Source organism: Watersipora subatra, chromosome 2 (genome assembly GCF_963576615.1).
Source record: "Watersipora subatra chromosome 2, tzWatSuba1.1, whole genome shotgun sequence".
Lineage (NCBI taxonomy): Eukaryota > Metazoa > Bryozoa > Gymnolaemata > Cheilostomatida > Watersiporidae > Watersipora > Watersipora subatra.
Genome location: NC_088709.1, coordinates 24,008,734 through 24,021,741, shown reverse-complemented (window position 1 = coordinate 24,021,741; position 13,008 = coordinate 24,008,734). Strand labels below are relative to the sequence as shown.

The window sequence follows — 13,008 nt, the reverse complement described above, 5'->3', positions numbered from 1 at the left end:
CTTCATAGAAACATCAGGTTTTAAAGTTTGACTGTCTTACTGCCAAATTGGCAAAGATGGCAGTATATTACAAGTCATTAATGAAGCTTGATGTCATAACCGCTAAATCTTAAAACAATTTTAATAAATTCACCAAAACATGTGCTGCCGACAAACCTGAATGTACAACAATGTTCTGCTAGCTATAGTTAAACCTGTACATTGAGTAAGTTTCATCTTTAGCAATATAAACATAAACTTCCACTTTTTTTAGTTACTTAATGTTTAAATTCTTGTTGGAAGTCACTATATAGGCTAAAACTTATAACAACACCGAGTGATGAAACGCTATTCTGCAGAGTAAATTGTTTATACGTAAGACGACTAGCTATAAGTGAGTTATGGTTTGTGCCTATGCATTAAATTTGACATTAAATTCGCTATCAAATACCCATGTGATGATGATATTACAAGTTGTCTTCACTTGTATGTTTAACCTGACATGGTCATAACTCTCAGTGTGGGTGTATTCTTTTTACTGTAAATTATTTGTTCTACAATTTGAGAAAATTTTAACTTTCTCTCAGATAAGCTATCTATTGCATAAATTGTAAATTAAATTTAAAATGTTTTATAAACCAATGGTTTCATTCTATTTAACAGCTGTTTATCATGATGACTTCTGTTCATTTATAAATGTTAAATAATGAAATCACTGTGCGAGTTCCTTTATTACTTTTCAATATTAATAATAATGGTTTATTATGAAGGTTTAACTGGTCCAACTGTGTTAGCCCAACTGTCAACAGTTAGCCGTGTCAACTGCTGGTGGCAGCAATAAAAGCCATTAATTCATAATCTATTCTAGCATCCTGCTCGTAATCATGGCTCTTTGTGCATACTCAAAGGACTAAAAGGCAGTTTAGTTGTGTTAATCTCACTCACCTAGCAACGGCTATACTGCTCCATTGTGCCCAGCCGTGGCTAATACAACTGCCTACACTAATATCAAACATCTGTATTGACGCCGTCTTCAGCACTGAAACATTATTTTGATAAACTCAAGTAGCTCTGCGGGTGATAAGGTAAGTTGAGCTGTCATATACGAGCGCTGCCAGTGCTGGCTGACTCAGCTTATCAGTCTAATGTTCTCTACTGCTAAAGACCGTCTTCAGGTCTCTTCTGTGTTTAGAGCGAGTGTGGTTGGCATCGCTGACCCTAGGCAGCAATTGTGAGTACAGAGAATTGTAAAAAGAGCCTTGCGCAACTTATTAAATCTATTCTTGCTCAAGTAATAGTCGCTTTAAATGATGAAATGAGATGAGTTTTACAAAAGTAAAGTAACAGTAAAATTATTTTCTTGAAGTTTGGCATTTAATGAATACTGATTATCGCTAAAAAATGGAGTTATCAACCCTCTTTAAAAAAGTATTTTATTCTCTTGTATACAACTTGAGCTGTATAAACTAACATATGAAGTTTCTTGATACAAACTAACATATGCCTTAATTGTTGAGAGATTTGACAAAAAGATTTGAATGAAATATTAGACATTGTTAGTTAGCAATGTGAAAGCTTGCTAACCTACTAATGAGTATGAACGACCAGTAAAGTTCTCTTAGAAAATCGCTAAAACCTCCTTCACTATTATAAAATCAAATGTTGTAAAATCACAAAAACCCGCTCGCTACAAAGACCAAACTCGTGAGTTTGTTAATAAGTATGATCAGTCACTAAAATACTTGGGGATCACTTTGATTTTGGTTCGTCCTCAACTGCCTTGTAGTCCTATATTATATTTCTGTTAACACTATTCTGTAACATAATTACTTTGCGCTATTATTGTAGAAAGATGGCCGGGCAACCGTTTCATAGGATGGCTCCTGTGCCGCCACACCTCACCTACAAGCCTGAGGTCAGCACCTACATGGATCACTTCCGAAAGCCACAGCCTACCCTTAGACGCCGCCCTGTAGCGCCGCCAGAGGTTGGTGCACGCTGCTCACCATATATATAGATGTGTATTTCAAAAGACAGCAAGTGGTCACAAACAGGTCTTTCTAACTTGGGGCCAAAATTACTGCATGTTCTTACTCTTTTTTATCAGTTCCATAGTCATCGTCTCTCAATAAACTGGTTATGATTATATAAATTGATTGTAGTAATTGTCTTCTTTCAATTTTTATTACGACTGCTTTAAGTGTGTGACAAGGGTGAGTTAACCATCAGACACAACGCCTTTGATTGAAGTAATAAACTTATAAAATTTTGTGTAGAAATACAGAAATTTATAAGAAAAGTAAAGGACACTGAGTACCTGTGTTTTTACGATGCTGCTGTGCATAACTAGTCTTTTTTTAAGAACCACAATCATATGAAAGTTAGGACATTGCTATGTTTTGGCTCAACTTAACAAGTTAATAATGTTTAAATTCATTTCGACATTAAGAAGTTATAAAATAAACCCTAAAAAGAAAACAATAAGTAAGCTATATTTTTCTTGCAAAACTTATCATAGTGTAGTAAAATTGCATTGAGTAGATCTATGGTCTTTCATCTATATGCGTGGTGTCAGGAGAGTAGGGGCAGGGCAGGGAAAAAATACATGGCAGAATATGGATGCAATACATTTTAACTACTTTATTAACCAAGCTAGAGGAAAAAATGCACTAGAAAAGCCAGACAGAAGCTGTTGTAGGTGGCTGTCTAACGGAGTCAGTGGCACATGCCAAAGCAGTTGTTGTTGCTACCAGAGCACTAGCTGACTGTTACTACTTATTATGCATAAAGAAGAAATTAGAGGTCCTAGGAAGCTCTTGTCTTCTTGCTTGTTGTTGTTTATAATAATATCCACACCTACATTTCATGTCACCTTCATTTCATGTCCCCTTCATCTCATTCCATCTTCATCTCATTCACATTCATCTCATATCACCTTCATTTCATGTCACCATCATCTCATGTCACCTTCATCTCATGTCACCTTCATTTCATGTCACCTGCATCTCATGTCACCTTCATCTCATGTCACCTTCATTTCGTGTCACCTTCATTTTATGTCACCTTCATCTCATGTCAACTTCATGTCATGTCACCATCATCTCATGTCACCTTCATCTCATTTTGTTTTCATCTCATGTCGCCTTTATTGAAAGACGTGGAACCTTCCAAAATGTTTATGATATACATTCATAGGAGCAAATCATTAATATGAAACGTGTTGAGCACTACAGTATGTAGATATTACCTTGCGCGTGATAGATACTGTACAAACATTTTGTAGAGGACATAATGTAAAAACAATATAGGCCTACGTTGAAAATTTCTACAAATAGAAATTATGAAAAATAAGTTTGTAGATTAAATACAATGAGCAGTAACAATGCTATGAATTAATACAATGATGTTAAAGGGCAGCCAGTATATACAGCAAGTCTTTGTTCATTTGAATCAGTTAAAGGTACACACATGCATAGGTCACAGGAAACTGCGTGCATAAAAACAATAAGGCAATTTCTTATGTAAGGTCAAAAGTTTGCTAACCATGTTAGTGTGATCCTGTGTTGGTAAGTTTTATAAAAATGAAGTATAGGCTATGTGTGCCTGTTTCGACCTTGCTTTAGCTTGAGTGATCATTGGTGGATCAGTCATATGTATATGAGAGATTTTGAGAACTAAGGCTATGCGACCAATTCAGGCCGTGAGTATATAATGGTGGACATGGCCTGCGCGAATAAAAGACTGCAACCAACTTCCATACAATTTCTGATTGAATGTGAGTGCAAAAAGGTAGCAAATACTGTCTGGTTTAATTACAGGCTAATTTAAGAACTGATTGATTAAATTTACGGTCAATGAAACGCAAGAAGTCAGGCTATGTGAATAGCTGATAATATTGGCATGTCCTTAGTCTAATGGCTGCGGTATCAATTAATATTGAACATGTTATCAGTAATATGAGTACAGCTATTGATATTGGGTGTCAGGGTGGCCCAGTGGTAGTGCCTTTGACTGTCAATCATGGAGTTGGTAGCTTGAGTACTGCTTAATGCCGAGCTGACAAAAGCTCTCAGCAAGTTTTCAACCCTAAATTGCTGGGTCTTTCGGATCTAGACCATAATTTGGAACCCCCGTGTACCACACTGACAATGTGGGCACGTTAAAGATTCGCCTCTGTCCCTCGCACATTAGGCAAGGGAAATGGCTAACTGGCTGGAGGTTGCAAAGGTTAATCTGGGTTTAAGTTAATCTAACAGTTTTGGAAGTGGTTAGATACTGAGAACTGGGTAACTTCTTCTCTACCATACTGCTCGACTCATGCATGCATCGCCAAGATACAAGTCATTGTTGAATTCCGACAGACAGCAAGCCAATACTGATATTGTCACTATGACACCACACCTTCATCTCATGTAACCTTTATCTCATGTCACTTTCATCTCATGTGACCTTCATCTCATGTCGCTTTCATCTCATGTCACTTTCATCTCATGTAACCTTGATCTCATGTCACTTTCATCTCATGTAACCTTGATCTCATGTCACTTTCATCTCATGTAATCTTCATGTAACCTTCATCTCATGTCACTTTCATCTCATGACACCTTCATATTATGTCACCTTCATACCATGTCACCTTGTCAGCTCTACTGTCTTAGTGGGCTAGATAGAATACAAAGTTATAATATTTGTAAGTTTTGTTTATTCTTTTAGTCAACTGAACTCCATAATCCTCTAGCTATAAGACTTCGTAGTTTGTGTACCAAGGTTGAAAAATACTGTATATGGTATACAAATCATACTACATAGTACTGTATTGTCTTGTAGCATATTGCATTGTATTGTTGTGTTGTACCTTTTTAAACCCACTCTTAAACTGTTACACATGTATTATTAAATTTGTTATTTTAATATTTACTTACTAATTACATATAGATGTATTGCCAACCAAACTTCAGCATTTGTAATGATCGAGTTTTGTTGTTTTGAAAAGTCTGTTGTCAGATCGAACACTGAATCATAAACAATTTTAGCAACATTGTATAGCCTATTACTTGTTATTCTTGTAGTTGATGGGCCTTCGACGATCGTCTCCTTTCAAAAGCGGCTCAGCTAAAGGAAGAAGTCTACCAGTTCCAGCTGTGCCAAAACCCAAAGTGAAGGTTGGTTGCGCTCTTAAAGATAGTATTTGTTTTCCGTTGCTTAGTTACGACAACCAATGCTGACTCAGGTTTGCTTGTTTAATATACGGATTAATGAGCTCTGCATCCTCTCCTCAAGTTCGTATAGAGAGTGGCTGGAGTATCTTATACATGTCACCACTGTTTGTAAGATATGTTAGCAACAGCGCACTAGTAATAGCTTCAACTTATGATTTATTGCTACTTAATTAAGATAAATTTATCCAGGTAGATAGACATAAACTTTATTATCTCCAGTCAAGGTCGTACAAAGTAAATCAGACCATAAAACAATAAATAAAGAACAGTAAAGTAAATTATGAGTACTGGGAGAAAAAGTTCTTTCGCATAACACTGCTCAATAATGTGGATTGACAAGGTGTTGGTACCTGGTATAAGATGTGTTTGGTTTCCTGGTGAAGTAGGAATGTATTGAACAGTCAGGCAGATTGGATAAGTGATTTGAGCATTTTAGTCAGCAAACATTTGATAACCCGGTTAGCTCACCAGTATTAAGGGCATTTAGATACTGATCCTAATTGTTCGTATCAGGTAGTATAACTCTAAAACATAATTTTTATAACATTTTTCCTTATCAGTCTTCAATACACAGGGAATACCGGCTTTGGTTTTATACTTATCTTTCTGATCTGAACTAGAGCATGAGTTGATAGTCTAGTTTTTTATATAACAAAATTGACATATCATAAAAACCGTAAATGATTATCTATTTATATGCCCAGAAGCTTGACACTGTCAGTATTTTTTATGTTCAGGCTGTTTATTTATAGCCAAATATGTGCTTAAAGCCTTTAAGATAAGAAACATTATTTTCTATGAGTTTTTATCTTGCTTCTCAGACTACAGTGAAGGACTACATGGACTCAATGCTCCAAATGACTGATAAGGCATTTCCTCCCTTTAACGCTAGAGTGGATGTACCATTCAAAACAGGTATGCAGACCTTTGAATAAGTGTATTGACTTCCACAGCGGTTCAAAGTAGTATCTTCATAAAGGCTAGAGGCAGACAGCTGCAATGGCTAGAATTTCAAATTAAAGTTGTTTGGTTTGCATTCAACAGTGAAGTGGATTTTAAGGGTGGCAGCAAACAGAGACATAAACTAACAACACTTCTAGATAAGCAGCTATTAGCTGAGACAGCCTTGAACTTACTGGAGTGTTTTCTCATAGTTTTAGTATTCAATAGCAAAAGCTATTACTATTATAATGGTACATGTAGGAGTAGCAGTAATCATGTTTTCTATAAAAATAATTATGGGGTGCACTATTAAAGTAGCATATATATATATATATATATATATATATATATATATATATATATATATATATACTGTATATGCTACTTTTATTGGGCAATTTGCAACTTTTATTGGGCAATTTGCTACTTTTATTGCTATATACAGTATAGATATATATATATATATATATATAGCGCAGCTAGTATATATATATATATATATACTAGCTGCGCTACCCGGCATTACTCGGGTAATAAAAATCAGTTTATAAACAATGAGAGGTAATGAGAGTTGCCTGCCACTTGCTATTAGCCTGGCACACTGCCAATGGATAATTCGAGTAAGCTTACTAATAAGAGGTACCGCTTCACAAGGCGTTACGCCATCACTTTGTGTTGTGACGAGTAGCGGTAGTGTCCATGCTCCCTTATAGAGACATATATCGCCAAGTGAATCCATTGGGCTCATGTGGCTGAATTGGTAAGGCATTGGACTGGTGAAGCGGAGAGTCCGAGATCAAATAATCTGCGATACGGATTCTATAAGCCAAGATTTTAACAGCTATAGCTAGAATGAACATAATTTTATGTATATTAAAATTGTAACTATGTTTGTTAGTAACAAAAACTTCTGTAGGTTATCATAAAACATATACATGTCTGCTGTTGCTATGGATGCGATGGATGCAAATGTCTTCAGATAATAACACCGCACAGGAAAAAGTAGCTCAGTTCAACTGATTGGTACAAGAAAACCAGTGCTGATTATTAAAATGTTAATAGTATCAAATATAATTCATTTCTGTATAACTATTAGTGTAATCTAATAACTTGTCCAATTCTTACGGTAGTAATGCTATAAAGGATGTTTGATATTAAGGCAACAATTTCATCAATCGCAGTAGAAAAAACTTTACTTTTTAGACAGGATGTGAAATATAAACATGTATGGAGACAGTTTTATCTGCCAACCTTAATGGATGTGAGCATGTGTAGGGGCAGAGGATGACTGTTATTTTTGAGTTAGAATTGGGTGGCCGAGATATGTTACAGATTTTACAGGATGTGCACAGGAGTGTAATCTTTTTCTTCACTCACTGGCTGCTGTGAAATACTCACGACCAATGGTGAAAATAGATGGGGGCAGTTTAATTGCTGCTTTTTAAAGCTGAAGATATTCCAAACAGATTCAATCCGAACTAAGGTCTTTGCTTTTATATGGATTGCACGCTGGCAATACAATGCGCTATGAGAAATTGTCATGTGCAATTAGTATCCATAGAACACGTCTTCATTTTAGCAGGGTGGCCGGGGGGTGTAGGTGGTAACATGCCAGGCTGTAAATTAAAGCGAGTTCGATTCCAATGCGAGGTAACCTTTTTTCCAACACTCTTAGCATGGCTTCAGACAGATGAACTGGCACAGCTCTTATTATAGTAAAGATTATCCATTATGGATTGAGGAATTTTATTTGAAACTTTTAATATGTCATTATATGTACACAAGTGCAGCTGACCATATCATGTTGCATGTCATTCCTGACAGTCATGAAAACTTTATCCGTTTTCTATCCACATGGTACAATTGTCAAGTTACAGACACCGGAGATGGAAAAAATTGCTAATTAAACCTGTCATCACTACTTGGCTTATTCAAACCATTATTACTATAGTATCATATTTAAAAGAAACAGCTCTTGTCTTGGAACCAAGGCTATGTCAAACTACTAATAGTTTATTATTTCGTATACACTTACCAAGCTATGTTTACATTTAATTATAGGTTTCGTGTCAGCGTGTTCAATTGTAAGATTTTGCTTTATGTTTAAAGTATTATTTTTATTTCAATGATTTTTCGATCATTTCAATTTTTGTCTTTGTCACAGATAGATCTTAACATTATTTACACCAGTTGATGTTGTTTAAAGCAAACAAGACCGTGAGACTAAAAAACACAACAAAAAGTAGTAACCTGAAGTAAATTAGCCTAGTCGTACTTACAGAAAAAGCTGTTTTTGCATAGCGCCGTTCTATAATGTGGATTGGAAAGGTGTTGGTGTTTGGTATAAAGTCTAGTGGTTTTTTTAGGAACTAGGAATGTAATGGATAGTCAGGTAAATTGGAGATACGATTTGAGTATTCTAGACAGCAAATATCTGATAACACATCTAGCTCATCAGAATTAAGGGCATTTAGTTGCTGATCGTAATTGTTCATATCGGGTAGTGTAACCCTTGAGCATGATTTTTGAAAGAATTATAATGTTTCTTTATCAGTGGTCCGTACAAAGGAATACCTACCTGCTTAGAGCAGTGTAATAAAAAATGGACAGTATACGATTCTTGTAAAATAGGGGTCTCATTTTTATATCATTTCTTGGTAAGTTAACATTTTCGTTGTAAAACCATCATCAGCTCAGCAATTGGCAGAAAATTAATTATCTTTGCTCCGCAATAAAAAGAAATATGGAAAATCATCAATGAAACTCAAACCGATGCAAAAAGGCCGGTAGATAAAAGTCAACAGCGAGTTGAACCCTATGACCTTTTCTTTTTGTAACTAATCAATTTTTCCAGCAAATTTTGTGTAAATATTTTAGCCTTCAAATGGCTGGAATTATAAATATTTCATAACTTCCGCCGCTAGTATCCAGGTTCAAAATCGGATTGCAAATTAAACTATTTACCCTAGTTTTAATAATAAGTGGACGGGTCAAGGTTATACTTCTACACTTTATGACATATTTCTATAAGCTGCACATACATTAGCCGTGTCATCAAATCTTGAGTTGCTATGGCCATATGCTCACCAGAGCTCAGCAGTAAGTTCACTTCAAAGCACGCATATCAATCATACATAAAAGTCTATAAGGTTTTAGTAAATTTATGTCAGGGAATAAACACCAACAATGCTTTCCTGTCAGTCATCCTGGTGTGACTTGCAAAGGAGGCATATACCATTATTAGTTGCAGAAGTTTTTTAGCTACATTTAAATTTAGCGGTTTTTAATATGTCCTCTAATGCTTAAACTATTAAAATATTATGTAAAAAATTTGAACTTGCTTGTCCAAGTTCTGAGACAAATGGGCAAACAAAACGATGTGGTACTTTAAAGTAAAAAGATTGCAATTGGAGCAGCTACTTTTTACAGCCAGATATGTTCTTACAAAATAGTTTTTGTCCATTTCATAATTGATTTTGTTACAATGAAATCTAGTCATGTACAACCTGTGTTTCTATTAACTAAGCTGACAATATTCCAAAGTCCAACCGCTCTCCTGACAACCTTGATAGCAGCTCGATAAGTCCTTATGTATTGATTACCAGAATGTGCTTCATTGTAGCTCAACCTAACTATCGTCAAAGAGACGATCTGAAAAAGATTTCAAGATCTGGTTACGGAATCAGTGATACTGAAGCTAGGGCCATTGTACGCAACGATAGTAAGTATATAGAAGCTTTTTTCATTTTATTCTTGGTTAGAAAGTCTTCCATACACAATTGTGAATTAGTAATATCTCAGCTGGCTGGCAGCAATTGAAATTGACCACTGAGTTTATGTCATATTTTCAAGACATTGCACCTATTTCTCTCCTTAGTGGCCGGTTTTTATTCTTGTTTTTTTTGTATTATTGCTCTATATTATACTTTGAAAATATCTGGACAACGCTAATTTTTGTGATATGGGAGTAGAATTTCATTGCCAACTTGGAAGCATTGAGAAACTTGTTGCATTGCGTTAAAACTCCTTTAAAAAGTTCAACAGAATCTGTGGTAAACATTTTTTTCATCAAAACTCATTTTTACCACAGATTCTATTGAACTTCCTGGCAGAATTTAACTCAATGCTTAAGGTTTTGCAATACTTCCAAGTTGGCACTTAGCAAAGTTTAAAAAAGAAAAGAAATAATAAAAATAATGTAATAAAGATTAAGAAGCGCAAAGTAAAACTAGTAGTAGATACTTAGCCTTAGAATCACTTAGCCTGTAGTTCTTCACTGTAGTAGTGAGTGACACTAAGCCTGCCTCACCCACTACACTATGCACCTGCAACTAAAGCACTGATTGCTGTTTGTTCGTCTGTCTCTCGTGCACCTTCTAACTGCACCTTCCGTATGTTTTATAGGTTCTGTAAATTTCTATAACCAGCACAAACTTGCCGCTAACAACCCGATTACAACAACTAGATTGAAATCTGCACCAGTTACCAAGATGAGTCAAAGTAAGCAAATCATACCATGCACGCCTCATTGGATGACATGGAATTCTGGGACACCTGAGCCTCCGGGCCTTCAGAAGCGGCTGCACAGGCCATGGCCTACTCCAGAGCCACCTATGATAATAGATGCTGAGCGTTGTTTTAGCCGTAGTTCTAGGTGTGATAGTGCTGTACCTCGACCAGCAACTGGCACCCTTCATGTCACTAAACCTTGTAGCCCCGTACCTGATATGATTGGGTCTGAGGGTGTGAATCCACATCTCACTAAAGATAGGGAGCAGGTGTTCACACCTCAGCCAAAATCTATTGCACCCGTAAGTCTCCCATCTAGTGGCAATGCACCCCACCCGCTAGCTTATTTCATGTAGACCAACCCTCAGGCTCCTCTCTCTCTAGTGCCCAACTAACTATGCACGCACGATCCGGTTCCCTTAACAATGTCTCATCCCAGTTTAGGTACCAACTCCTCTATCTCTGCTTGTAAAATTCAATCGTTTCTATAGCTGTTGGTCTCTGTTTTGCAGCTCCGTACCAATTTCAGCATAGGCTGGGTAAGGTGTATCATTACAACAGTGGTGACTGAGACAGTGTTGTTTTGTTTCGAACTTTGGCTTTCGACATTTTATCTAAACATACTATCCATGGTAGCTAGCAGAAGTAGAGAGCTGGACTGGTGGGTGTGGTGATGTAACACTGTTATTTAACATTTGATGTGGCATGGTAACACCATTCAAATATACCCGTGTTTTATTTCATAGCATTGTTATTATTATCTATATTTAGTTTACGAACTTATTTCCCATAATTCCTATTTGTAGAAATTGTTAATAGATCTTGTTTTTACAATACTTCCTTAACAATATGTTTGTGCAGTATTTATTCCATGAGAAGCAACATCAACTTCTTTTAGCGCTCAATACTTTCCATATTACTAATTTGCTCAAACGCATATTATAAATTTTCTTCCATTATTGTTTTGTGCATTCTTCTCATGAATACAATGAATTTTTTCACTAATGTGCAAACAGCATTTTACTCATTCCATTAGGTAAGAACAAAAATCAAACGTTTCCTTTGTTTGCATGAGCTAACAGAATGCTGAGTGCTTCAAATCAACCTTTGAATTCGCCTACTTACTCTTCTCCTGTACGTTTCCAGTTACCAGAATATGTCTCGCCTCAATTTGAACCAAACTTTAGGCAGCTCCATGTAAGTTGCAGGGGAGACAACGGTGAGTTGTAAATCAAAATCTCTTACTCAGTAACCAAGAATCTGCGCATTTCAGTTTTTGCTGTTTCAGGCAAAACTGTTTGTTAGAACATTGTTATAAGGCTTCGTAAGAAAAACGTTTTATTAAAAAGTCTTTTGATCTTATCGATTCAAATTTTTTCATTTCATGTGGCAACAGCAAAAAGTCTACATGCTTAAACAAAACTACATTAAATTTTGGTGCAGTTTCAAACAAATTCTAACACATTGATTTAACACTTTAATTTATGAAAAACAGATTTAATATCCTAATCATATGTTGATAATAGCATTTGTCTAATCAATATCCATGTTCTACTGATATTGTGATTCTTGATACTGTAAACCATGTTTTTCAAATTTCAATTTGATATTTTTGGGGTACGTAAATGGGTCAGTTACTATTTTATCAACACCTTTAGTGGTGTCTCACCTGCTGCGCCCTCACTTAGCCTTGTTTTCACACTTCCATATTAGCATAACTTTATATAAAGTAATACTGTCACTCTTATTTTTATTTATTCATTGTTATGAGAAAGCAAAATGTCAGTTCATATCAGCTTAGAAAAAGCAGCATTACGTGTTTTGTTCTACAAGAAACCTCAAACACCTACTGATTTTTGATTGGTTAATTACATTATAGATTTTCATTAATAAATTCTCATATTTTACTAGATTTGTTAATTGCATTAGTAGACTTTAACATTACTGAAAAAAAGTTGCAAACTTTCGAGAAATTTTATATGAAAACATTTCTCATAAGCCTGATCACAAATTAAAATAATTGCCTTCAACTTTCAAATGGTTACATAGTGATGAACTATTGAATTATGTGTTGGCATTCACAATTTGGTGTTTATTTTTTCATGTTAGCTATGCCAAGCACAAATATTTTTGTGGAAGCAGAACAAAACTGTGGTGAAATTAGAGAGCCAGAATATGACTTTAGAAATGTTAAAAACACTATGAATGACAGTTGCTGCCAACACGAAGGAGATGATAGAGGTCCTTTGACAGAGATTGATAGAGCAACTCCAAATTGCACTTCTAGAAGTGGTAGAATTCTCACAAAGGATAAATGCATTGAAATTGATAGAGAGAAAGGAGTGCCAGCGTGGCAAGC

The 13,008-nt window shown here is 35.6% G+C and overlaps 1 protein-coding gene across 1 annotated transcript; it reads left to right on the top strand.

The window, feature by feature from the left end:
* The first annotated feature begins 1,124 nt into the window (after positions 1–1,124).
* LOC137387660 (uncharacterized) lies at positions 1,125–11,613 on the top strand. Its single transcript, XM_068074143.1, has 6 exons — positions 1,125–1,210; positions 1,828–1,966; positions 5,049–5,141; positions 6,020–6,113; positions 9,763–9,861; positions 10,545–11,613. The coding sequence occupies exons 1-6, from the start codon at positions 1,125–1,127 to the stop codon at positions 11,003–11,005; spliced, it is 972 nt and encodes a 323-aa protein (XP_067930244.1). The 3' UTR covers positions 11,006–11,613.
* The last annotated feature ends 1,395 nt before the right edge of the window (positions 11,614–13,008 follow it).

What these genes read in the sequence shown, in the direction of transcription:
- LOC137387660 (XM_068074143.1), top strand. Translation starts at nt 1,125, where the DNA reads ATGTTCTCTACTGCTAAAGACCGTCTTCAGGTCTCTTCTGTGTTTAGA. An exon ending in GGATGTACCATTCAAAACAG is followed by an intron (nt 6,114 to 9,762) that starts GTATGCAGACCT and finishes GCTTCATTGTAG; the next exon opens with CTCAACCTAACTATCGTCAA. An exon ending in GGCCATTGTACGCAACGATA is followed by an intron (nt 9,862 to 10,544) that starts GTAAGTATATAG and finishes TATGTTTTATAG; the next exon opens with GTTCTGTAAATTTCTATAAC.